The sequence below is a fragment of the Crinia signifera genome, chromosome 2 (assembly GCF_055691185.1).
Source record: "Crinia signifera chromosome 2, ASM5569118v1, whole genome shotgun sequence".
Lineage (NCBI taxonomy): Eukaryota > Metazoa > Chordata > Amphibia > Anura > Myobatrachidae > Crinia > Crinia signifera.
Genome location: NC_139218.1, coordinates 4,616,460 through 4,642,638, shown reverse-complemented (window position 1 = coordinate 4,642,638; position 26,179 = coordinate 4,616,460). Strand labels below are relative to the sequence as shown.

Genomic DNA, 26,179 nt, shown 5'->3' with positions numbered 1-26,179 from the left:
ACATGCGCCAGCAGCCTCGGTTACCTTCCCCTCACACTCAGACCCCAGCCTGCTCCTCTCACCTGTGTAATGTTCCCTGACCTGTCAGTAATTGTTGTCTCTGCCCCCTGTACGCGGTCACCCCGGCTGTGAACACACACAATACGTGCGCCAGCAGCCTCGGTTACCGTCCCCTCACACTCAGACCCCAGCCTGCTCCTCTCACCTGTGTAATGTTCCCTGACCTGTCAGTAATTGTTGTCTCTGTCCCCTGTACACGGTCACCCCGGCTGTGAACACACACAATACGTGCGCCAGCAGCCTCGGTTACCTTCCCCTCACACTCAGACCCCAGCCTGCTCCTCTCACCTGTGTAATGTTCCCTGACCTGTCAGTAATTGTTGTCTCTGTCCCCTGTACACGGTCACCCCGGCTGTGAACACACACAATACGTGCGCCAGCAGCCTCGGTTACCTTCCCCTCACACTCAGACCCCAGCCTGCTCCTCTCACCTGTGTAATGTTCCCTGACCTGTCAGTAATTGTTGTCTCTGTCCCCTGTACACGGTCACCCCGGCTGTGAACACACACAATACGTGCGCCAGCAGCCTCGGTTACCTTCCCCTCACACTCAGACCCCAGCCTGCTCCTCTCACCTGTGTAATGTTCCCTGACCTGTCAGTAATTGTTGTCTCTGTCCCCTGTACGCGGTCACCCCGGCTGTGAACACACACAATACGTGCGCCAGCAGCCTCGGTTACCTTCCCCTCACACTCAGACCCCAGCCTGCTCCTCTCACCTGTGTAATGTTCCCTGACCTGTCAGTAATTGTTGTCTCTGTCCCCTGTACACGGTCACCCCGGCTGTGAACACACACAATACGTGCGCCAGCAGCCTCGGTTACCTTCCCCTCACACTCAGACCCCAGCCTGCTCCTCTCACCTGTGTAATGTTCCCTGACCTGTCAGTAATTGTTGTCTCTGTCCCCTGTACACGGTCACCCCGGCTGTGAACACACACAATACGTGAGCCAGCAGCCTCGGTTACCTTCCCCTCACACTCAGACCCCAGCCTGCTCCTCTCACCTGTGTAATGTTCCCTGACCTGTCAGTAATTGTTGTCTCTGTCCCCTGTACGCGGTCACCCCGGCTGTGAACACACACAATACGTGCGCCAGCAGCCTCGGTTACCTTCCCCTCACACTCAGACCCCAGCCTGCTCCTCTCACCTGTGTAATGTTCCCTGACCTGTCAGTAATTGTTGTCTCTATCCCCTGTACGCGGTCACCCCGGCTGTGATCACACACAATACGTGCGCCAGCAGCCTCGGTTACCTTCCCCTCACACTCAGACCCCAGCCTGCTCCTCTCACCTGTGTAATGTTCCCTGACCTGTCAGTAATTGTTGTCTCTGTCCCCTGTACGCGGTCACCCCGGCTGTGAACACACACAATACGTGCGCCAGCAGCCTCGGTTACCTTCCCCTCACACTCAGACCCCAGCCTGCTCCTCTCACCTGTGTAATGTTCCCTGACCTGTCAGTAATTGTTGTCTCTGTCCCCTGTACGCGGTCACCCCGGCTGTGAACACACACAATACGTGCGCCAGCAGCCTCGGTTACCTTCCCCTCACACTCAGACCCCAGCCTGCTCTTCTCACCTGTGTAATGTTCCCTGACCTGTCAGTAATTGTTGTCTCTGTCCCCTGTACGCGGTCACCCCGGCTGTGAACACACACAATACATGCGCCAGCAGCCTCGCTTACCTTCCCCTCACACTCAGACCCCAGCCTGCTCCTCTCACCTGTGTAATGTTCCCTGACCTGTCAGTAATTGTTGTCTCTGCCCCCTGTACGCGGTAACCCCGGCTGTGAACACACACAATACGTGCGCCAGCAGCCTCGGTTACCTTCCCCTCACACTCAGACCCCAGCCTGCTCCTCTCACCTGTGTAATGTTCCCTGACCTGTCAGTAATTGTTGTCTCTGTCCCCTGTACGCGGTCACCCCGGCTGTGAACACACACAATACGTGCGCCAGCAGCCTCGGTTACCTTCCCCTCACACTCAGACCCCAGCCTGCTCCTCTCACCTGTGTAATGTTCCCTGACCTGTCAGTAATTGTTGTCTCTGCCCCCTGTACGCGGTAACCCCGGCTGTGAACACACACAATACGTGCGCCAGCAGCCTCGGTTACCGTCCCCTCACACTCAGACCCCAGCCTGCTCCTCTCACCTGTGTAATGTTCCCTGACCGGTCAGTAATTGTTGTCTCTGTCCCCTGTACGCGGTCACCCCGGCTGTGAACACACACAATACGTGCGCCAGCAGCCTCGGTTACCTTCCCCTCACACTCAGACCCCAGCCTGCTCCTCTCACCTGTGTAATGTTCCCTGACCTGTCAGTAATTGTTGTCTCTGTCCCCTGTATGCGGTCACTCCGGCTGTGAACACACACAATACGTGAGCCAGCAGCCTCGGTTACCTTCCCCTCACACTCAGACCCCAGCCTGCTCCTCTCACCTGTGTAATGTTCCCTGACCTGTCAGTAATTGTTGTCTCTGTCCCCTGTACGCGGTCACCCCGGCTGTGAACACACACAATACGTGCGCCAGCAGCCTCGGTTACCTTCCCCTCACACTCAGACCCCAGCCTGCTCCTCTCACCTGTGTAATGTTCCCTGACCGGTCAGTAATTGTTGTCTCTGTCCCCTGTACGTGGTCACCCCGGCTGTGAACACACACAATACGTGCGCCAGCAGCCTCGGTTACCTTCCCCTCACACTCAGACCCCAGCCTGCTCCTCTCACCTGTGTAATGTTCCCTGACCTGTCAGTAATTGTTGTCTCTGTCCCCTGTACACGGTCACCCCGGCTGTGAACACACACAATACGTGCGCCAGCAGCCTCGGTTACCTTCCCCTCACACTCAGACCCCAGCCTGCTCCTCTCACCTGTGTAATGTTCCCTGACCGGTCAGTAATTGTTGTCTCTGTCCCCTGTACGCGGTCACCCCGGCTGTGAACACACACAATACGTGCGCCAGCAGCCTCGGTTACCTTCCCCTCACACTCAGACCCCAGCCTGCTCCTCTCACCTGTGTAATGTTCCCTGACCTGTCAGTAATTGTTGTCTCTGTCCCCTGTACACGGTCACCCCGGCTGTGAACACACACAATACGTGCGCCAGCAGCCTCGCTTACCTTCCCCTCACACTCAGACCCCAGCCTACTCCTCTCACCTGTGTAATGTTCCCTGACCGGTCAGTAATTGTTGTCTCTGCCCCCTGTACGCGGTAACCCCGGCTGTGAACACACACAATACGTGAGCCAGCAGCCTCGGTTACCTTCCCCTCACACTCAGACCCCAGCCTGCTCCTCTCACCTGTGTAATGTTCCCTGACCTGTCAGTAATTGTTGTCTCTGTCCCCTGTACGCGGTCACTCCGGCTGTGAACACACACAATACGTGCGCCAGCAGCCTCGGTTACCTTCCCCTCACACTCAGACCCCAGCCTACTCCTCTCACCTGTGTAATGTTCCCTGACCTGTCAGTAATTGTTGTCTCTGTCCCCTGTACGCGGTCACCCCGGCTGTGAACACACACAATACGTGCGCCAGCAGCCTCGGTTACCTTCCCCTCACACTCAGACCCCAGCCTGCTCCTCTCACCTGTGTAATGTTCCCTGACCTGTCAGTAATTGTTGTCTCTGTCCCCTGTACGCGGTCACCCCGGCAGTGAACACACACAATACGTGAGCCAGCAGCCTCGGTTACCTTCCCCTCACACTCAGACCCCAGCCCGCTCCTCTCACCTGTGTAATGTTCCCTGACCTGTCAGTAATTGTTGTCTCTGTCCCCTGTACACGGTCACCCCGGCTGTGAACACACACAATACGTGTGCCAGCAGCCTCGGTTACCTTCCCCTCACACTCAGACCCGAGCCTGCTCCTCTCACCTGTGTAATGTTCCCTGACCTGTCAGTAATTGTTGTCTCTGCCCCCTGTACGCGGTCACCCCGGCTGTGAACACACACAATACGTGCGCCAGCAGCCTCGGTTACCTTCCCCTCACACTCAGAGAATTGGACTTTGTTGCTGGATCACTTTGGTTTTGTGGTTTCAGTTTGCCAAGAGATTATAATGCGGATTGCTGGCATTGGGGGAATGTGCCCCACCCTAGTCACAATATATACAATGGGGTGCCCGCTGGGGTATACGCCGGGTTCTGTAGGGAGAAGCATCAGGAGTTGATTGCCGGTAGTTATGGATGTGGTGTCAGTACTAGGGAATGGCCATAGGGCCGGGTGGCATGGTGATGAGGGCACACAGACAGGATGATGCAGGAAGGAGCCACAGCGCAGGCGGTGTATGTACATTGTCTTTAATCCCCGCTTGTTGCATTGCTCATGCCGCTAAAACCCAGAAAGTGAGAAATAAGAAGGAGAGGAGGTGGGGAGCCCTGGGGTGGAGGAAGGGACGTTCCTGATGAGATTGGTACCCTGGCATTAACGTGCACACCCGCTGTAACAGGACCATCACTCCGGGACACCGTGCCGCGCTCTTTGGCAATGTCATGCCTGTTATATCACACAGTGCAAAATCGGACAAAAAAAAGTGCCATTAATCATGTGTCGTCCAATGAAAACCGTCCCCCAGCGTAACTGCCCCAACCCCCATGTTTGGCCCCATAACCCCTGCGGTAGCAGCCTGGACAAGCAGAGCGGTTTGGTCAGTGATTCGCCTCCTTCCGATGCGCTGTTCTGCCACTGGCAGGGTAATGACGGAAATGGAATTGTGCCTGGGAACAGCCGCCCCAGTCCTGTAAGAAAGGTCCCCATTCAGTCTGCAGTGGTCCAAGAGGCGTGGTCCTATCGCACCACATGACTGCCAGGCAGCGTGCTATTGGCCAGGCGGATGACGGGTAACGGATGAGCCTCTGTGTTGAACACCCAGTTGTCTAATGGCAGAAGGTCGTCGCTGGAGAATAGGAGGTACAGGTACCTATGCATGGGGGAAACAGAGAAGTCAGAGGGGGTACAGGTACCTGGGCATGGGGGAAACAGAGAAGTCAGAGGGGGTACGGGTACCTGGGCATGGGGGAAACAGAGAAGTCAGAGGGGGTACGGGTACCTGGGCATGGGGGAAACAGAGAAGTCAGAGGGGGTACGGGTACCTGTGCATGGGGAAACAGAGAAGTCAGAGGGGGTACAGGTACCTGGGCATGGGGGAAACAGAGAAGTCAGAGGGGGTACGGGTACCTGGGCATGGGGGAAACAGAGAAGTCAGACAGGGTACGGGTACCTGGGCATGGGGGAAACAGAGAAGTCAGACGGGGTACGGGTACCTGGGCATGGGGGAAACAGAGAAGTCAGAGGGGGTACGGGTACATGGGGGAAACAGAGAAGTCAGAGGGGGTACGGGTACATGGGGGAAACAGAGAAGTCAGAGGGGGTACGGGTACCTGGGCATGGGGGAAACAGAGAAGTCAGAGGGGGTACGGGTACCTGGGCATGGGGGAAACAGAGAAATCAGAGGGGGTACGGGTACCTGGGCATGGGGGAAACCGAGAAATCAGAGGGGGTACGGGTACCTGGGCATGGGGGAAACAGAGAAGTCAGAGGGGGTACGGGTACCTGGGCATGGGGGAAACAGAGAAATCAGAGGGGGTACGGGTACCTGGGCATGGGGGAAACAGAGAAATCAGAGGGGGTACGGGTACCTGGGCATGGGGGAAACAGAGGTCAGAGGGGGTACAGGCTACCTGGGCATGGGGGAAAAAGAATTCAGAGGGGGTACGGGTACCTGGGCATGGGGGAACAGAGCAGTCAGAGGGGGTACGGGTACATGGGGGAATAGAGCAGTCAGAGGGGGTACGGGTACATGGGGGATCAGAGCAGTCAGAGGGGGTACGGGTACCTGGGCATGGGGGAAACAGAGAAGTCAGAGGGGGTACGGGTACCTGTGCATGGGGGAAACAGAGAAGTCAGAGGGGGTACGGGTACCTGGGCATGGGGGAAACAGAGAAGTCAGAGGGGGTATGGGTACCTGGGCATGGGGGAAACAGAGAAGTCAGAGGGGGTACGGGTACCTGGGCATGGGGGAAACAGAGAAGTCAGAGGGGGTACGGGTACCTGGGCATGGGGGAAACAGAGAAGTCAGAGGGGGTACGGGTACCTGGGCATGGGGGAAACAGAGAAATCAGAGGGGGTACGGGTACCTGGGCATGGGGGAAAAAGAATTCAGAGGGGGTACGGGTACCTGGGCATGGGGGAAACAGGGAAGTCAGAGGGGGTACGGGTACATGGGGGATCAGAGCAGTCAGAGGGGGTATGGGTACATGGGGGAACAGAGCAGTCAGAGGGGGTATGGGTAGATGGGGGAACAGAGCAGTCAGAGGGGATACGGGTACATGGGGGAACAGAGCAGTCAGAGGGGGTACGGGTACATGGGGGAACAGAGCAGTCAGAGGGGGTACGGGTACATGGGGGAACAGAGCAGTCAGAGGGGGTACGGGTACATGGGGGAACAGAGCAGTCAGAGGGGGTACGGGTACATGGGGGAACAGAGCAGTCAGAGGGGGTACGGGTACATGGGGGAACAGAGCAGTCAGAGGGGGTACGGGTACATGGGGGAACAGAGCAGTCAGAGGGGGTACGGGTACATGGGGGAACAGAGCAGTCAGAGGGGGTACGGGTACATGGGGGAACAGAGCAGTCAGAGGGGGTACGGGTACATGGGGGAACAGAGCAGTCAGAGGGGGTACGGGTACATGGCGGAACAGAGCAGTCAGAGGGGGTACGGGTACATGGGGGAACAGAGCAGTCAGAGGGGGTACGGGTACATGGGGGATCAGAGCAGTCAGAGGGGGTACGAGACCCACAATTTCTAGGTCTATAGTCATATGGTCAACCACTAATGGTCCACAGGAAAAAGGTCGACATGAGTTTATGCCGACATAGGTCATCATGGAAACTGCCTAAGGGTCCCGCATCCCCTCGTATGGCTCGCCGTGCTTCGGGCTCGGCGCCTCGCTGCATCTATCATATTCTCCCTCCACGCAGTCGGCACATGTCGGCTCAAAATGTTGTTCAAAAATGCATGTCAACCTTTTTTATGTTGACCTTTGGACCATGTCGACCTTTTCACTGTCGACCAATAGTGGTCGACCTTATGACTGTCGACCTAGAGACAATCTATCAGGAGTCTGGATACCTCCACTACACCCCCCTCCCTGTGGTCGGAACTTTGCTCCTCTCCAGTACACTCTCCGTGGTCGGAACGCCATCTTCTCTCCACTACACCCTCCGTGGTCGGAACGCCATCTCCTCCCCACTACACCCTCCGTGGTCAGAACACCATCTCCTCCCCACTACACCCTCCGTGGTCAGAACGCCATCTCCTCCCCACTACACCCTCCGTGGTCAGAACACCATCTCCTCCCCACTACACCCTCCGTGGTCAGAACGCCATCTCCTCCCCACTACACCCTCCGTGGTCAGAACGCCATCTCCTCCCCACTACACCCTCCGTGGTCGGAACGCCATCTCCTCCCCACTACACCCTCCGTGGTCGGAACGCCATCTCCTCCCCACTACACCCTCCGTGGTCGGAACGCCATCTCCTCCCCACTACACCCTCCGTGGTCGGAACGCCGCCTTCTCTCCACTACACCCTCCGTGGTAGGAACGCCATCTCCTCTCCACTACACCCTCCGTGGTCGGAACGCCCCCTTCTCTCCACTACACCCTCCGTGGTCGGAACGTCGCCTTCTCTCCACTACACCCTCCGTGGTCGGAACGTCGCCTTCTCTCCACTACACCCTCCGTGGTAGGAACGCCATCTCCTCCCCACTACACCCTCCGGGGTCGGAACGCCATCTCCTCCCCACTACACCCTCCGGGGTCGGAACGTCGCCTTCTCTCCACTACACCCTCCGTGGTCGGAACGCCGCCTTCTCTCCACTACACCCTCCGTGGTCGGAACGCCGCCTTCTCTCCACTACACCCTCCGTGGTCGGAACGCCGCCTTCTCTCCACTACACCCTCCGTGGTCGGAACGCCGCCTTCTCTCCACTACACCCTCCGTGGTCGGAACGCCGCCTTCTCTCCACTACACCCTCCGTGGTCGGAACGCCGCCTTCTCTCCACTACACCCTCCGTGGTCGGAACGCCGCCTTCTCTCCACTACACCCTCTGTGGTCGGAACGCCGCCTTCTCTCCACTACACCCTCCTTGGTCGGAACGCTGCCTTCTCTCCACTACACCCTCCGTGGTCGAAACGCTGCCTTCTCTCCCCTACACCCGGTAGCCGGTACACCATCTTCACTCCACTACACCACCACCGTGGTCGGTACGCCATCTCCTCTCCACTACACCCTCCGTGGTCGGAACGCTGCCTTCTCTCCACTACACCCTCCGTGGTCGGAACGCTGCCTTCTCTCCCCTACACCCAGTACACCATCTTCGCTCCACTACACCACCACCGTGGTCGGTACGCCATCTCCTCTCCACTACACCCTCCGTGGTCGGAACGCTGCCTTCTCTCCACTACACCCTCCGTGGTTGGAACGCTGTCTTTTCTCCCCTACACCCGGTACACCATCTTCGCTCCACTACACCACCACCGTGGTCGGTACACCATCCCCTCTCCGCTACACCCTAACCACCCCCCAAGTGAAGCAGACTACAGTGCTACATTGAGGACTATGAGGGGACATCAGGGGAAAAGCCGCTAATGGAGGGACGGCATCACTAGTAACTACATAGCAATCTCACTTCAGCGTCTCGGCCAGGAAGAAGCTCTGCTGTACATCATCATAGGCCGGAGCTGAGGAGTACACGTCTTTTAGTCCGGAGAACCCTCCACTCACACGGCAGTACTTCTCAATGGCCTGCAGGTGGCGACAAAATACACAAGTCCCAGTATATAGTACATTGCTGGGTATGGCACAGTTCTCAGAGCTAAGCTACACAATTATCATTACACTCACTTGAGCCGCTTCCCAGCCCCAGGTCCGGTACTTCGGGTCGTGGGTGAAGCGCCACATGTACCAGTACGTTTCTATCACCTCTGGCCGTAGGATGTAGTACTTCTCATTCTGACGCACCGCCACAGCTTCCGCGCCACCATCAAATTTAAATGCTTCAGGGCCCAACTTCAGCACTGAGAGGAGAGGAAGCCACATAGAAAGTGTGAGAGGCAGAACGAGGGGACCGGAATATGTAATGACACGCAGGGTGTGATAGGGAGAACGCAGGGGCTGGACTATGCAATGACACGCAGGGTGTGAGGGGCAGAACGCGGGGGCCGGACTATGTAATGACAGGCAGGGTGTGAGAGGCAGAACGCAGGGGCCGGACTATGTAATGACACACAGGGTGTGATAGGCAGAACGCAGGGGCCGGACTATGAAATGACACGCAGGGTGTGAGAGGCAGAACGCAGGGGCCGGACTATGTAATGACACACAGGGTGTGATAGGCAGAACGCAGGGGCCGGACTATGAAATGACACGCAGGGTGTGAGAGGCAGAACGCAGGGGCCGGACTATGTAATGACACGCAGGGTGTGAGGGGCAGAACGCGGGGGCCGGACTATGTAATGACAAGCACAGTGTGAGAGGGAAAATGCGGGGGCCGGACTATGTAATGACACACAGGGTGTGAGAGGGAGAACGCGGGGGCCGGACTATGCAATGACACGTAGGGTGTGAGGGGCAGAACGCGGGGGCCGGACTATGTAATGACAAGCACAGTGTGAGAGGCAGAACGAGGGGACCGGACTATGTAATGACAAGCACAGTGTGAGAGGCAGAACGAGGGGACCGGAATATGTAATGACACGCAGGGTGTGAGAGGGAGAACGCAGCTGCTGGACTATGCAATGACACGCAGGGTGTGAGGGGCAGAACGCGGGGGCCGGACTATGTAATGACAAGCACAGTGTGAGAGGGAAAATGCGGGGGCCGGACTATGCAATGACACGTAGGGTGTGAGGGGCAGAACGCGGGGGCCGGACTATGTAATGACAAGCACAGTGTGAGAGGCAGAACGCAGGGGCCGGACTATGTAATGACACACAGGGTGTGAGAGGGAGAACGCGGGGGCCGGACTATGCAATGACACGTAGGGTGTGAGGGGCAGAACGCGGGGGCCGGACTATGTAATGACATGCAGGGTGTGAGAGGGAGAACGCAGCTGCAGGACTATGCAATGACACGCAGGGTGTGAGGGGCAGAACGCGGGGGCCGGACTATGTAATGACAAGCACAGTGTGAGAGGGAAAATGCGGGGGCCGGACTATGCAATGACACGTAGGGTGTGAGGGGCAGAACGCGGGGGCCGGACTATGTAATGACAAGCACAGTGTGAGAGGCAGAACGCAGGGGCCGGACTATGTAATGACACACAGGGTGTGAGAGGGAGAACGCGGGGGCCGGACTATGCAATGACACGTAGGGTGTGAGGGGCAGAACGCGGGGGCCGGACTATGTAATGACATGCAGGGTGTGAGAGGGAGAACGCAGCTGCTGGACTATGCAATGACACGCAGGGTGTGAGGGGCAGAACGCGGGGGCCGGACTATGTAATGACAAGCACAGTGTGAGAGGGAAAATGCGGGGGCCGGACTATGCAATGACACGTAGGGTGTGAGGGGCAGAACGCGGGGGCCAGACTATGTAATGACAAGCACAGTGTGAGAGGCAGAACGCAGGGGCCGGACTATGTAATGACACACAGGGTGTGAGAGGGAGAACGCAGGGGCTGGACTATGCAATGACACGTAGGGTGTGAGGGGCAGAACGCGGGGGCCGGACTATGTAATGACATGCAGGGTGTGAGAGGGAGAACGCAGCTGCTGGACTATGCAATGACACGCAGGGTGTGAGAGGCAGAACGCAGGGGCCGGACTATGTAATGACACGCAGGGTGTGAGAGGCAGAACGCGGGGGCCGGACTATGTAATGACAAGCACAGTGTGAGAGGGAAAATGCGGGGGCCGGACTATGTAATGACACACAGGGTGTGAGAGGGAGAACGCGGGGGCCGGACTATGCAATGACACGTAGGGTGTGAGGGGCAGAACGCGGGGGCCGGACTATGTAATGACAAGCACAGTGTGAGAGGCAGAATGCAGGGGCCGGACTATGTAATGACACACAGGGTGTGAGAGGGAGAACGCGGGGGCCGGACTATGTAATGACACGTAGGGTGTGAGGGGCAGAACGCAGGGGCCGGACTATGTAATGACACACAGGGTGTGAGAGGCAGAACGCGGGGGCCAGACTATGTAATGACAAGCACAGTGTGAGAGGCAGAACACAGGGGCCGGACTATGTAATGACACGCAGGGTGTGAGAGGCAGAACACAGGGGCCGGACTATGTAATGACACACAGGGTGTGAGAGGCAGAACGCAGGGGCCGGACTATGTAATGACTCGCAGGGTGTGAGAGGCAGAACACAGGGGCCGGACTATGTAATGACACACAGGGTGTGAGAGGCAGAACGCGGGGGCCGGACTATGTAATGACAAGCACAGTGTGAGAGGCAGAATGCAGGGGCCGGACTATGTAATGACACACAGGGTGTGAGAGGCAGAACGCGGGGGCCAGACTATGTAATGACAAGCACAGTGTGAGAGGCAGAACACAGGGGCCGGACTATGTAATGACACGCAGGGTGTGAGAGGCAGAACACAGGGGCCGGACTATGTAATGACACACAGGGTGTGAGAGGCAGAACGCAGGGGCCGGACTATGTAATGACTCGCAGGGTGTGAGAGGCAGAACACAGGGGCCGGACTATGTAATGACACACAGGGTGTGAGAGGCAGAACGCGGGGGCCAGACTATGTAATGACAAGCACAGTGTGAGAGGCAGAACACAGGGGCCGGACTATGTAATGACACGCAGGGTGTGAGAGGCAGAACACAGGGGCCGGACTATGTAATGACACACAGGGTGTGAGAGGCAGAACGCAGGGGCCGGACTATGTAATGACTCGCAGGGTGTGAGAGGCAGAACACAGGGGCCGGACTATGTAATGACACACAGGGTGTGAGAGGCAGAACGCGGGGGCCGGACTATGTAATGACAAGCACAGTGTGAGAGGCAGAATGCAGGGGCCGGACTATGTAATGACACGCAGGGTGTGAGAGGCAGAACGCAGGGGCCGGACTATGTAATGACACGTAGAGTGTGAGAGGCAGAACGTGGGGGCCGGACTATGTAATGACAAGCACAGTGTGAGAGGCAGAACGTGGGGGCCGGACTATGTAATGACACACAGGGTGTGAGGGGCAGAACACAGGGGCCGGACTATGTAAAGACACGCAGGGTGTGAGAGGCAGAACGCAGGGGCCGGACTATGTAATGACACGCAGGGTGTGAGGGGCAGAATACGGGGCCAGAGTATGTATGGCTCACCTGCCACACCCCCCCGCCCTCACCTGACACACTCCCCCCGCCCTCACCTGACACACTCCCCCCGCCCTCACCTGACACACTCCCCCCGCCCTCACCTGACACACTCCCCCCGCCCTCACCTGACACCCCCCTCCCTCACCTGACACCCCCCTCCCTCACCTGACACACTCCCCCCCTCACCTGACACACTCCCCCGCCCTCACCCGACACACCCCCCCGCCCTCACCCGACACACTCCCCCCGCCCTCACCCGACACACTCCCCCCGCCCTCACCCGACACACTCCCCCCCCTCCCTCACCTGACACCCCCCCCCCCCTCCCTCACCTGACACTCCCCCCCCCTCCCTCACCTGACACTCCCCCCCCCCTCCCTCACCTGACACTCCCCCCCCCTCCCTCACCTGACACTCCCCCCCGCCCTCACCTGACACACTCCCCCCGCCCTCACCTGACACTCCCCCCCGCCCTCACCTGACACTCCCCCCCGCCCTCACCTGACACTCCCCCCCGCCCTCACCTGACACTCCCCCCCGCCCTCACCTGGCACACTCTCCCCGCCCTCACCCGACACACTCCCCCCGCCCTCACCTGACACACTCTCCCCGCCCTCACCTGACACACTCTCCCCGCCCTCACCTGACACACTCCCCCCGCCCTCACCTGACACACTCCCCCCGCCCTCACCTGACACACTCCCCCCGCCCTCACCTGACACACTCTCCCCGCCCTCACCTGACACACTCTCCCCGCCCTCACCTGACACACTCTCCCCGCCCTCACCTGACACACTCCCCCCGCCCTCACCTGACACACACTCCCCCCGCCCTCACCTGACACACTCCCCCCGCCCTCACCTGTCCGGTCGTAGGACTCATGGCATGTGTGGGCAATCTCTGCGCCCAACTGAAGGTAGTGCCCGGCCTTGTCCCCTGGAGACCCGTCTGCACCCAGCGCTAACATGCCACCCGCAAAACAGGTCAGGTGGCCCATCTTTCTCTCCAGGTGGCCATTCTTCCACTCGCCGATGAAGGTCAGCCCTCCATTGGACTTACGGATCAGGTGCTTCTCGATGGCCTGTAACAGGGAAAGCAAGATGTAATCACATGCCAATTCCATAGCTTCCAGTAGGTGGTGCTGCTGCACAGCCAGGAAACTGCAATATACAGGATTGCCAGCATACATGAAATGTGATCCTTATATACAATGCAGACACAGGGTACCATACAGTATTATCATATCTGCACTCACTTCAATGGCGTTGTCATACATCTTCCTAGCGTCAATGTCTGTCCGGTCAGACACCAGCCAGGCCTTCAGGAGATACTCGTAGAAGCTGTCTCCTAATCCGCCCACCGAGGTGTGATCTGCAGGGACCAGGAGACGTTAGAGAGACACCTGGACTCACACAGGCAGCCCGCGCCAGCCGCCGGAGCTCCGGGACCTGTACACTCTCAGCACGGTATGAGAGGGCCACAACCAGACAATGCCTGTGTATAACTGAGCCCGGCCTCATGTCTGACCTAGGGAACACAATGGAGAGAGCCAAGGACTACCGGGGCTCATGGGAGGTGGCCGGTGATGCCGCGTCCTCCTATACCTACAGCTGTGTACCCACCTGCCCTACACTAAGGCCTCAGCAGTCTCCCTATAACCTAGTGTGTATCCTGCTAGGCGCGGCTGCCATTGGTACTTACGCTGCCCCCAGCGGCCGGTTCTCGGGTTCAGGTAGTTTGGGTAGAGCCCATTGGGACGATCCATTTTCTGCAGAAGTTTGCGGATATGCATTACCTACAAAACAGACAGCACATCTATATACAGGGGCCGTGTTCCATGTACAATCACAAATTCCATTTTACTGGATTAAGAAAGGAAGGAGATAAACAGTAGGGACAGGGAAGATGAGTTACACAGGAGAAAAAGGAGTCCGGGACTGTACTGGGAGGGAAGCACGGCAGGCCGGGACTGTACTGGGAGGGAAGCACGGCAGGCCGGGACTGTACTGGGAGGGAAGCACGGCAGGCCGGGACTGTACTGGGAGGGAAGCACGGGAGGCCGGGACTGTACTGGGAGGGAAGCACGGGAGGCCGGGACTGTACTGGGAGGGAAGCACGGGAGGCCGGGACTGTACTGGGAGGGAAGCACGGGAGGCCGGGACTGTACTGGGAGGGAAGCACGGGAGGCCGGGACTGTACTGGGAGGGAAGCACGGGAGGCCGGGACTGTACTGGGAGGGAAGCACGGGAGGCCGGGACTGTACTGGGAGGGAAGCACGGGAGGCCGGGACTGTACTGGGAGGGAAGCACGGGAGGCCGGGACTGTACTGGGAGGGAAGCACGGCAGGCCGGGACTGTACTGAGAGGGAAGCACGGCAGGCCGAGACTGTACTGGGAGGGAAGCACGGGAGGCCGGGACTGTACTGGGAGGGAAGCACGGCAGGCCGGGACTGTACTGGGAGGGAAGCACGGCAGGCCGGGACTGTACTGGGAGGGAAGCACGGCAGGCCGGGACTGTACTGGGAGGGAAGCACGGCAGGCCGGGACTGTACTGGGAGGGAAGCACGGCAGGCCGGGACTGTACTGGGAGGAAAGCACTGCAGGCCGGGACTGTACTGGGAGGAAAGCACGGCAGGCCGGGACTGTACTGGGAGGAAAGCACGGCAGGCCGGGACTGTACTGGGAGGAAAGCACGGCAGGCCGGGACTGTACTGGGAGGAAAGCACGGGAGGCCGGGACTGTACTGGGAGGGAAGCACGGGAGGCCAGGACTGTACTGGGAGGGAAGCACGGGAGGCCGGGACTGTACTGGGAGGGAAGCACGGCAGGCCGGGCCTGTACTGGGAGGGAAGCACGGCAGGCCGGGCCTGTACTGGGAGGGAAGCACGGCAGGCCGGGACTGCACAGGGAGGGAAGAAAGGGAGGCCAGGACTGCACTGGGAGGGAAGCAAGGGAGGCCGGGACTATACTGGGAGGGAAGCAAGGGAGGCCGGGACTCGACTGGGAGGGAAGCACGGGAGGCCGGGACTCGACTGGGAGGGAAGCACGGGAGGCCGGGACTCGACTGGGAGGGAAGCACGGGAGGCCGGGACTGTACTGGGAGGGAAGCAGGGGAGGCCGGGACTCTACTGGGAGGGAAGCACGGGAGGCCGGGACTCTACTGGGAGGGAAGCACTGGAGGCCAGGACTGTACTGGGAGGGAAGCACGGGAGGCCGGGACTGTACTGGGAGGGAAGCACGGGAGGCCGGGACTGTACTGGGAGGGAAGCACGGGAGGCCGGGACTGTACTGGGAGGGAAGCACGGGAGGCCGGGACTGTACTGGGAGGGAAGCACGGGAGGCCGGGACTGTACTGGGAGGGAAGCACGGGAGGCCGGGACTATACTGGGAGGGAAGCACGGGAGGCCGGGACTGTACTGGGAGGGAAGCACGGGAGGCCGGGACTATACTGGGAGGGAAGCATGCCAGGCCAGGACTGTACTGGGAGGGAAGCACGGGAGGCCGGGACTGTACTGGGAGGGAAGCACGGGAGGCCGGGACTGTACTGGGAGGGAAGCACGGGAGGCCGGGACTATACTGGGAGGGAAGCATGGGAGGTCGGGACTGTACTGGGAGGGAAGCACGGGAGGCCGGGACTGTACTGGGAGGGAAGCACGGGAGGCCGGGACTGTACTGGGAGGGAAGCACGGGAGGCCGGGACTATACTGGGAGGGAAGCATGCCAGGCCGGGACTGTACTGGGAGGGAAGCACGGGAGGCCGGGACTGTACTGGGAGGGAAGCACGGGAGGCCGGGACTATACTGGGAGGGAAGCACGGGAGGTCGGGACTGTACTGGGAGGGAAGCACGGGAGGCCGGGACTGTACTGGGAGGGAAGCACGGGAGGCCGGGACTGTACTGGGAGGGAAGCACGGAGGGCTAGGAATGGAGTCAGGGGGGAAGCACCGGAGGCCGGGAATGGAGTCAGGAGGGAAGGACGAGAGGCCGGGAATGGAGTCAGGAGGGAAGGCCGGGAATGGAGTCAGGAGGGAAGGATGGGAGGCCGGGAATGGAGTCAGGAGGGAAGGACGGGAGGCCGGGAATGGAGTCAGGAGGGAAGGACGGGAGGCCGGGAATGGAGTCAGGAGGGAGGCCGGGAATGGAGTCAGGAGGGAGGCCGGGAATGGAGTCAGGAGGGAGGCCGGGAATGGAGTCAGGAGGGAAGGCCGGGAATGGAGTCAGGAGGGAAGGCCGGGAATGGAGTCAGGAGGGAAGGCTGGGAGGCCGGGAGGCCGGGAATGGAGTCAGTAGGGAAGGCTGGGAGGCCGGGAATGGAGTCAGGAGGGAAGGACGGGAGGCCGGGAATGGAGTCAGGAGGGAGGCCGGGAATGGAGTCAGGAGGGAGGCCGGGATTGAAGTCAGGAGGGAAGGCCTGGAATGGAGTCAGGAGGGAAGGCCGGGAATGAAGTCAAGAGGGAAGGCCTGGATTGAAGTCAGGAGGGAAGGCTTGGAATGGAGTCAGGAGGGAGGCCGGGAATGGAGTCAGGAGGGAGGCCGGGAATGGAGTCAGGAGGGAAGGCCTGGATTGAAGTCAGGAGGGAAGGCCTGGAATGAAGTCAGGAGGGAGGCCGGGAATGGAGTCAGGAGGGAAGGCCTGGATTGAAGTCAGGAGGGAAGGCCGGGAATGGAGTCAGGAGGGAAGGCCTGGATTAAAGTCAGGAGGGAAGGCCGGGAATGGAGTCAGGAGGGAGGCCGGGAATGGAGTCAGGAGGGAGGCCGGGAATGGAGTCAGGAGGGAAGGCCTGGATTGAAGTCAGGAGGGAAGGCCTGGAATAAAGTCAGGAGGGAGGCCGGGAATGGAGTCAGGAGGGAAGGCCTGGATTGAAGTCAGGAGGGAAGGCCGGGAATGGAGTCAGGAGGGAAGGCCTGGATTAAAGTCAGGAGGGAAGGCCGGGAATGGAGTCAGGAGGGAAGGCCGGGAATGGAGTCAGGAGGGAAGGCCGGGAATGGAGTCTGGAAGGAAGGACAGGAGGCTACAATAGAATTAGGAAAGATGGGGGAGGTTACACACTGCCACATGAGAGCAGCTGGTATAAGTAGAGTACATGCCGATTAGTATGGAACTCACCTTATTGTAATATACAGGATTCCCAGTCAGGTAGGTCAAGTGCACAAACTCCAGGTGGAGGGTACCGAATTCAGCCAGTATACTACTACCTGCAGATGCCCACCCCCAGTTCCTTCCAACACCACTAGAGGGAGACCAGAGAGAGCATGTCACAGAAATCAGGTGCATTGCAATATACACATACCATCATAGGAATCACTACAGCGATCAGTGACGCAGACCACACAGAGGAGGAGGTGCTGGTATCAGGGGAAAGTCATGCTGTAACAATACCTGTATATACCCCTATATACAGTATTTATCCCTGTGTAATATATATATATATATATAGATAGCGGCAATAGAGTGGCACTCTGGATACTTTCTTTCAAATAAACGGCAGACACTGTAGTCAGTTTCAACGTTTCATTTCTTTATAGAAATTTCGTCAGGATCCTGACGAAATTTCTATAAAGAAATGAAACGTTGAAACTGACTACAGTGTCTGCCGTTTATTTGAGAGAAAGTATCCAGAGTGCCACTCTATTGCCGCTATCTACCTATCCTTGCTTGGAAGTGGGGGCACCGGATCAAGTATCCCCCATCTTACACAGTGCCGGGTCATCCATCTACTCATATATATATATATATATATATATATATATATTTATATTTAGCGTTACACATATCCTCCTGAAGACGGAGCGTACAGCTTCGAAACGTAGAGGGAAATAAAAGCATTTGAAAAGCTGCTGCAGTGCCGTGCTGATTTTCTGCCCACCGGATCTTGGAAATCCTGTGACGCTATTACATTGTGCAGGGGCACGCAGCTCATTATCCCTATCGGAGAGTGCCGGGCCGTGAGCTGACTATATATATATATATATAGTCCTTGTCCGCTCTAGTTATAATCCTCAGAAGCGTGACACGCACCAGCCAGACACTTCCTGGTTAGGTAACGCTAGTACACGCTTCCGCTCTGTGGAACTGTATCCCTCAATAGAGCAATACATTCCTAGACGCACGCTGCCTCATAACATCCGGCGGCATGCGCTTCACTGCGCTCCACGCAGTCCATTTACCTATAAACAAAGGTCCTAGAGGTGGACCGAAACGTCAACCCTCTGTGATTGCCATGCTGCCTGATTAAATCTATATGTGACTCTGCTATAAGACTGGTGAGTGTCTCCAACACAATTTCTACATGACTATTGGACCTACCATTTGGCCCTCTATGGAATGGCACCCCAGCTATTTTGATCACAGCGATATGTCCAATATTATCCGTCGTCTCAGTCCGTCAGTCTGCTCTCACCTGGCTCACCTCTTTAATCTTTCCCTATCCTCTGGGATCTTCCCTTCCTCCTTCAAACACGCTCTTGTCTCCCCAATTCTCAAAAAAACAAATCTGGACCCCAACTCTCCATCCAACTACAGGCCCATCTCCCTCCTCCCTTTTGCCTCCAAACTCCTAGAACGTCTGACCTATAATCGTCTCCTAAGCCACCTTACTGCTAACTCCATTCTCGACCCCCTCCAATCCGGGTTCCGCCCTTTACATTCCACTGAAACTGCCCTGACCAAAGTCACTAACGATCTACTATCGGCTAAATCCAAAGGCCTCTTCTCTATCCTCATCCAGCTTGATCTGTCGGCAGCCTTTGACACTGTTGACCACCCTCTCCTGCTCAACACCCTCCGCTCCTTTGGCATCACTGGCACGGTCTTCTCCTGGTTCACCTCATACCTCTCCTATCGCTCCTTCTCCGTCTCCACTCCGAGCTCCTCCTCTCCTACTACCCCGCAGCCAGTCGGTGTTCCCCAAGGGTCAGACCTTGGTCCTCTCCTCTTCTCCCTCTACACCACCTCTCTGGGCACCCTCATCAGCTCCTATGGTTTTCATTACCACCTTTATGCTGATGATACCCTAATCTATCTCTCCTCCCCCGACTTATCCCCATCACTCCTGTCCAAGGTCTCCGAATGCCTCACGGCCATCTCAGCCTGGATGACCCAACGCTTCCTGAAACTAAACATGGCTAAAACTGAACTTCTAATCTTCCATCCCCCAAACATCCCCTCTTCTCCCACTATCTCCATCAGCATTGGTGAAACCGAGATCACGTCCACCGACCAAACGCGCTGCCTCGGTGTCATCATTGACTCCTCCCTCTCTTTCACCCCCCACATTCGTGCTCTCTCACAGTCTTGCCGCTTTCACCTACGCAACATCTCACGCATCAGACCATTCCTCTCCACTGACGCGACCAAAATTCTCATTCACTCTCTTGTCATCTCCCGCCTTGACTTCTGCAACATCCTTCTCTCTGGGCTACCTCTCACCCGCCTCGCACCTCTCCAATCCATTCTTAACGCTGCTGCTAGGCTCATCTTCCTCTCCCACCGCTCTACCTCCGCCTCCCCCCTCTGTCTATCTCTTCACTGGCTCCCCATTCCTTTCCGAGTTCTCTTTAAACTCCTCACCACCACCTACAAGGCTCTCTCCTCCTCCACAGCTCCCTACCTCTCTTCACTGATCTCTATCCACACTCCCTCCCGTCCTCTTCGCTCCATCGCTGACCGTCGACTGACCTCTCACCTAATCACCTCCTCCCACTCCCGTGTCCAAGACTTCTCTCGCGCTGCCCCCCTGCACTGGAACAACCTCCCGCCACCCATCAGGCTTTCTGATTCCCTTACCTCCTTCAAGCGCTCCCTCAAATCCCACTTTTTTCGACTAGCCTATCCCTCCTCCTAACCTCTTTTGATCCTCCTATCCTGCCTCCGTTCCCCTCCGTTCCTACTTATCCTACTGTATTTCATTCGTACACCCACCTATTTTTAGTATGTTAACTCTTATGAGCAGGGCCCTCCTTCCTCACGTACTCACCCTACCTCATTACCTCACCTGTGCTCCTGTCCTGTTCTTCCCTTCCTCTACTTCATCTTCAGTCTCCTCGACAATTTTGACACCTACTTCTGAACTGATGCTGATTTTAGTTCTACCAGCTATACCCCTATTTATACTGTATTTATCAACACACCCTGTACGTAACCTTGTAATTTTTTTTTTTTTTTTTGCTATGTACGGCGCTGCGGACACTTTGCGGCGCCTTATAAATAAACGTACTACTACTACTACTACTATGTGAGTGCCAGCCATACGAAGAATATATATATATATATATATATATATACACATACCTACATATACACACACACACACACACACACACACACACACACACCTGCAGTATTTGCACCTGCATACAGTACATAAACATATTACACATGCAGGGAGACCCTGCCTCCAGTACACCCTCCCTATACCCCCACTAGGTGACAGTATGAGACCCCGCCTCCAGTACACCCTCCCTATACCACCACTAGGTGACGGTATGACACCCCGCCTCCAGTACACCCTCCCTATACCCCCACTAGGTGACAGTATGAGACCCCGCCTCCAGTACACCCTCCCTATACCACCACTAGGTGACGGTATGACACCCCGCCTCCAGTACACCCTCCCTATACCACCACTAGGTGACAGTATGACACCCCGCCTCCAGTACACCCTCCCTATACCACCACTAGGTGACAGTATGAGACCCCGCCTCCAGTACACCCCTATACCACCACTAGGTGACAGTATGAGACCCCGCCTCCTGTACACCCTCCCTATACCACCACTAGGTGACGGTATGACACCCCGCCTCCAGTACACCCTCCCTATACCACCACTAGGTGACGGTATGACACCCCGCCTCCAGTACACCCTCCCTATACCCCCACTAGGTGACAGTAGAGACCCCGCCTCCAGTACACCCTCACTATACCACCACTAGGTGACAGTATGACACCCCGCCTCCAGTACACTCTCCCTATACCACCACTAGGTTACATTATGACACCCTGCCTCCAGTACACCCTCCCTATACCACCACTAGGTTACAGTATGACACCCCGCCTCCAGTACACCCTCCATATACCACCACTAGGTGACAGTAGAGACCCCGCCTCCAGTACACCCTCCCTATACCACCACTAGGTGACAGTATGAGACCCCGCCTCCAGTACACCCTCCCTATACCACCACTAGGTGACGGTATGACACTCCACCTCCAGTACACCCTCCCTATACCCCCACTAGGTGACAGTATGAGACCCCGCCTCCAGTACACCCTCCCTATACCACCACTAGGTGACAGTATGAGACCCCGCCTCCTGTACACCCTCCCTATACCACCACTAGGTGACGGTATGACACCCCGCCTCCAGTACACCCTCCCTATACCACCACTAGGTGACGGTATGACACCCCGCCTCCAGTACACCCTCCCTATACCCCCACTAGGTGACAGTAGAGACCCCGCCTCCAGTACACCCTCACTATACCACCACTAGGTGACAGTATGACACCCCGCCTCCAGTACACTCTCCCTATACCACCACTAGGTTACAGTATGACACCCCGCCTCCAGTACACCCTCCCTATACCACCACTAGGTTACAGTATGACACCCCGCCTCCTGTACACCCTCCCTATACCACCACTAGGTGACAGTATGACACCCTGCCTCCAGTACACCCTCCCTATACCACCACTAGGTGACAGTAGAGACCCTGCCTCCAGTACACCCTCCCTATACCACCACTAGGTGACAGTAGAGACCCCGCCTCCAGTACACCCTCCCTATACCACCACTAGGTGACAGTATGACACCCCGCCTCCTGTACACCCGCCCTATACCACCACTAGGTGACGGTATGACACCCCGCCTCCAGTACACTCTCCCTATACCACCACTAGGTTACAGTATGATACCCCGCCTCCAGTACACCCTCCCTATACCACCACTAGGTGACAGTAGAGACCCTGCCTCCAGTACACCCTCCCTATACCACCACTAGGTGACAGTAGAGACCCCGCCTCCAGTACACCCTCCCTATACCACCACTAGGTGACAGTATGACACCCCGCCTCCTGTACACCCGCCCTATACCACCACTAGGTGACGGTATGACACCCCGCCTCCAGTACACCCTCCCTATACCCCCACTAGGTGACAGTAGAGACCCCGCCTCCAGTACACCCTCCCTATACCACCACTAGGTGACAGTAGAGACCCCGCCTCCTGTACACCCTCCCTATACCACCACTAGGTGACAGTATGACACCCCGCCTCCAGTACACTCTCCCTATACCACCACTAGGTTACAGTATGAAACCCCGCCTCCAGTACACCCTCCCTATACCACCACTAGGTGACAGTAGAGACCCCGCCTCCAGTACACCCTCCCTATACCACCACTAGGTGACAGTAGAGACCCCGCCTCCAGTACACCCTCCCTATACCACCACTAGGTGACAGTATGAGACCCCGCCTCCAGTACACCCTCCCTATACCCCCACTAGGTGACAGTATGACACCCCGCCTCCAGTACACCCTCCCTATACCCCCACTAGGTGACAGTATGACACCCCGCCTCCAGTACACCCTCCCTATACCCCCACTAGGTGACAGTATGAGACCCCGCCTCCTGTACACCCTCCCTATACCACCACTAGGTGACGGTATGACACCCCGCCTCCAGTACACCCTCCCTATACCCCCACTAGGTGACAGTAGAGACCCCGCCTCCTGTACACCCTCCCTATACCACCACTAGGTGACAGTATGACACCCCGCCTCCAGTACACTCTCCCTATACCACCACTAGGTGACAGTATGACACCCTGCCTCCAGTACACCCTCCCTATACCCCCACTAGGTGACAGTATAAGACCCCGCCTCCAGTACACCCTCCCTATACCCCCACTAGGTGACAGTATAAGACCCCGCCTCCTGTACACCCGCCCTATACCACCACTAGGTGACGGTATGACACCCCGCCTCCAGTACACCCTCCCTATACCCCCACTAGGTGACAGTATGAGACCCCGCCTCCTGTACACCCTCCCTATACCACCACTAGGTGACGGTATGACACCCCGCCTCCAGTACACCCTCCCTATACCCCCACTAGGTGACAGTAGAGACCCCGCCTCCTGTACACCCGCCCTATACCACCACTAGGTGACGGTATGACACCCCGCCTCCAGTACACCCTCCCTATACCCCCACTAGGTGACAGTATGACACCCCGCCTCCAGTACACCCTCCCTATACCACCACTAGGTGACAGTATGACACCCCGCCTCCAGTACACCCACCCTATACCACCACTAGGTGACAGTATGACACCCCGCCTCCAGTACACCCGCCATATACCACCACTAGGTGACAGTAGAGACCCCGCCTCCAGTACACCCTCCCTATACCACCACTAGGTGACAGTATGACACCCCGCCTCCAGTACACCCTCCCTATACCCCCACTAGGTGACAGTATGACACCCCGCCTCCAGTACACCCTCCCTATACCACCACTAGGTGACAGTATGACACCCTGCCTCCAGTACACCCTCCCTATACCACCACTAGGTGACAGTATGACACCCTGCCTCCAGTACACCCTCCCTATACCCCCACTAGGTGACAGTATGACACCCCGCCTCCAGTACACCCTCCCTATACCCCCACTAGGTGACGGTATGACACCCCGCCTCCAGTACACCCTCCCTATACCACCACTAGGTGACAGTATGAGACCCCGACTCCAGTACACCCTCCCTATACCACCACTAGGTGACAGTATGACACCATGCCTCCAGTACACCCTCCCTATACCACCACTAGGTGACAGTATAAGACCCCGCCTCCAGTACACCCTCCCTATACCACCACTAGGTGACAGTATGACACCCCGCCTCCAGTACACCCTCCCTATACCACCACTAGGTGACAGTATGAGACCCCGCCTCCAGTACACCCTCCCTATACCACCACTAGGTGACAGTATGACACCCTGCCTCCAGTACACCCTCCCTATACCACCACTAGGTGACAGTATGACACCCTGCCTCCAGTACACCCTCCCTATACCCCCACTAGGTGACAGTATGAGACCCCGCCTCCAGTACACCCTCCCTATACCACCACTAGGTGACAGTATGACACCCCGCCTCCAGTACACCCTCCCTATACCCCCACTAGGTGACAGTATGAGACCCCGCCTCCAGTACACCCTCCCTATACCACCACTAGGTGACAGTATGACACCCTGCCTCCAGTACACCCTCCCTATACCACCACTAGGTGACAGTATAAGACCCCGCCTCCAGTACACCCTCCCTATACCACCACTAGGTGACAGTATGACACCCTGCCTCCAGTACACCCTCCCTATACCCCCACTAGGTGACGGTATGACACCCCGCCTCCAGTACACCCTCCCTATACCCCCACTAGGTGACAGTATAACACCCCGCCTCCAGTACACCCTCCCTATACCACCACTAGGTGACAGTATGACACCCCGCCTCCAGTACACCCTCCCTATACCCCCACTAGGTGACAGTATGACACCCCGCCTCCAGTACACCCTCCCTATACCCCCACTAGGTGACAGTATGACACCCCGCCTCCAGTACACCCTCCCTATACCACCACTAGGTGACAGTATGACACCCCGCCTCCAGTACACCCTCCCTATACCACCACTAGGTGACATTATGACACCCCGCCTCCAGTACACCCTCCCTATACCCCCACTAGGTGACAGTATGACACCCCGCCTCCAGTACACCCTCCCTATACCCCCACTAGGTGACAGTATGACACCCCGCCTCCAGTACACCCTCCCTATACCACCACTAGGTGACAGTATGACACCCCGTCTCCAGTACACCCTTCCTATACCACCACTAGGTGACATTATGACACCCTGCCTCCAGTACAGCCTCCCTATACCACCACTAGGTGACAGTAGAGACCCCTCCTCCAGTACACCCTCTCTATACCACCACTAGGTGACAGTAGAGACCCCTCCTCCAGTACACCCTCTCTATACCACCACTAGGTGACAGTATGAGACCCCGCCTCCAGTACACCCTCCCTATACCACCACTAGGTGACAGTAGAGACCCCTCCTCCAGTACACCCTCTCTATACCACCACTAGGTGACAGTATGACACCCCGCCTCCAGTACACCCTCCCTATACCACCACTAGGTGACAGTAGAGACCCCTCCTCCAGTACACCCTCTCTATACCACCACTAGGTGACAGTATGACACCCAGCCTCCAGTACACCCTCCCTATACCACCATTAGGTGACAGTATGACACCCCGCCTCCAGTACACCCTCCCTATACCCCCACTAGGTGACAGTATGAGACCCCGCCTCCAGTACACCCTCCCTATACCACCACTAGGTGACAGTATGACACCCCGCCTCCAGTACACCCTCACTATACCCCCACTAGGTGACAGTATGAGACCCCGCCTCCAGTACACCCTCCCTATACCACCACTAGGTGACAGTATGACACCCAGCCTCCAGTACACCCTCCCTATACCACCACTAGGTGACAGTATGCAACCCCGCCTCCAGTACACCCTCCCTATACCACCACTAGGGGACAGTATGACACCCCGCCTCCAGTACACCCTCCCTATACCCCCACTAGGTGACAGTATGAGACCCCGCCTCTAGTACACCCTCCCTATACCACCACTAGGTGACAGTATGACACCCCGCCTCCAGTACACCCTCCCTATACCCCCACTAGGTGACAGTATGAGACCCCGCCTCCAGTACACCCTC

At 57.4% G+C, this 26,179-nt stretch overlaps 1 protein-coding gene across 2 annotated transcripts in view; it reads right to left on the bottom strand.

Annotated features, from left to right (window-relative positions):
* Positions 1 to 4,334: 4,334 nt before the first annotated feature.
* Positions 4,335 to 26,179, bottom strand: part of MAN1A2 (mannosidase alpha class 1A member 2) — a 96,153-nt gene continuing 74,308 nt past the window's right edge. For both annotated transcript variants that reach the window (XM_083171469.1, XM_083171470.1), the window contains 7 exons: positions 17,493 to 17,616; positions 14,090 to 14,183; positions 13,644 to 13,759; positions 13,250 to 13,469; positions 8,957 to 9,129; positions 8,742 to 8,857; positions 4,335 to 4,968 (listed from right to left, as the gene is read on the bottom strand). In XM_083171469.1, the coding sequence (XP_083027595.1) occupies positions 4,836 to 4,968; positions 8,742 to 8,857; positions 8,957 to 9,129; positions 13,250 to 13,469; positions 13,644 to 13,759; positions 14,090 to 14,183; positions 17,493 to 17,616 (976 nt within the window). In that variant the 3' untranslated portion in view covers positions 4,335 to 4,835. The remainder of the gene's footprint in view (positions 4,969 to 8,741; positions 8,858 to 8,956; positions 9,130 to 13,249; positions 13,470 to 13,643; positions 13,760 to 14,089; positions 14,184 to 17,492; positions 17,617 to 26,179) is intronic.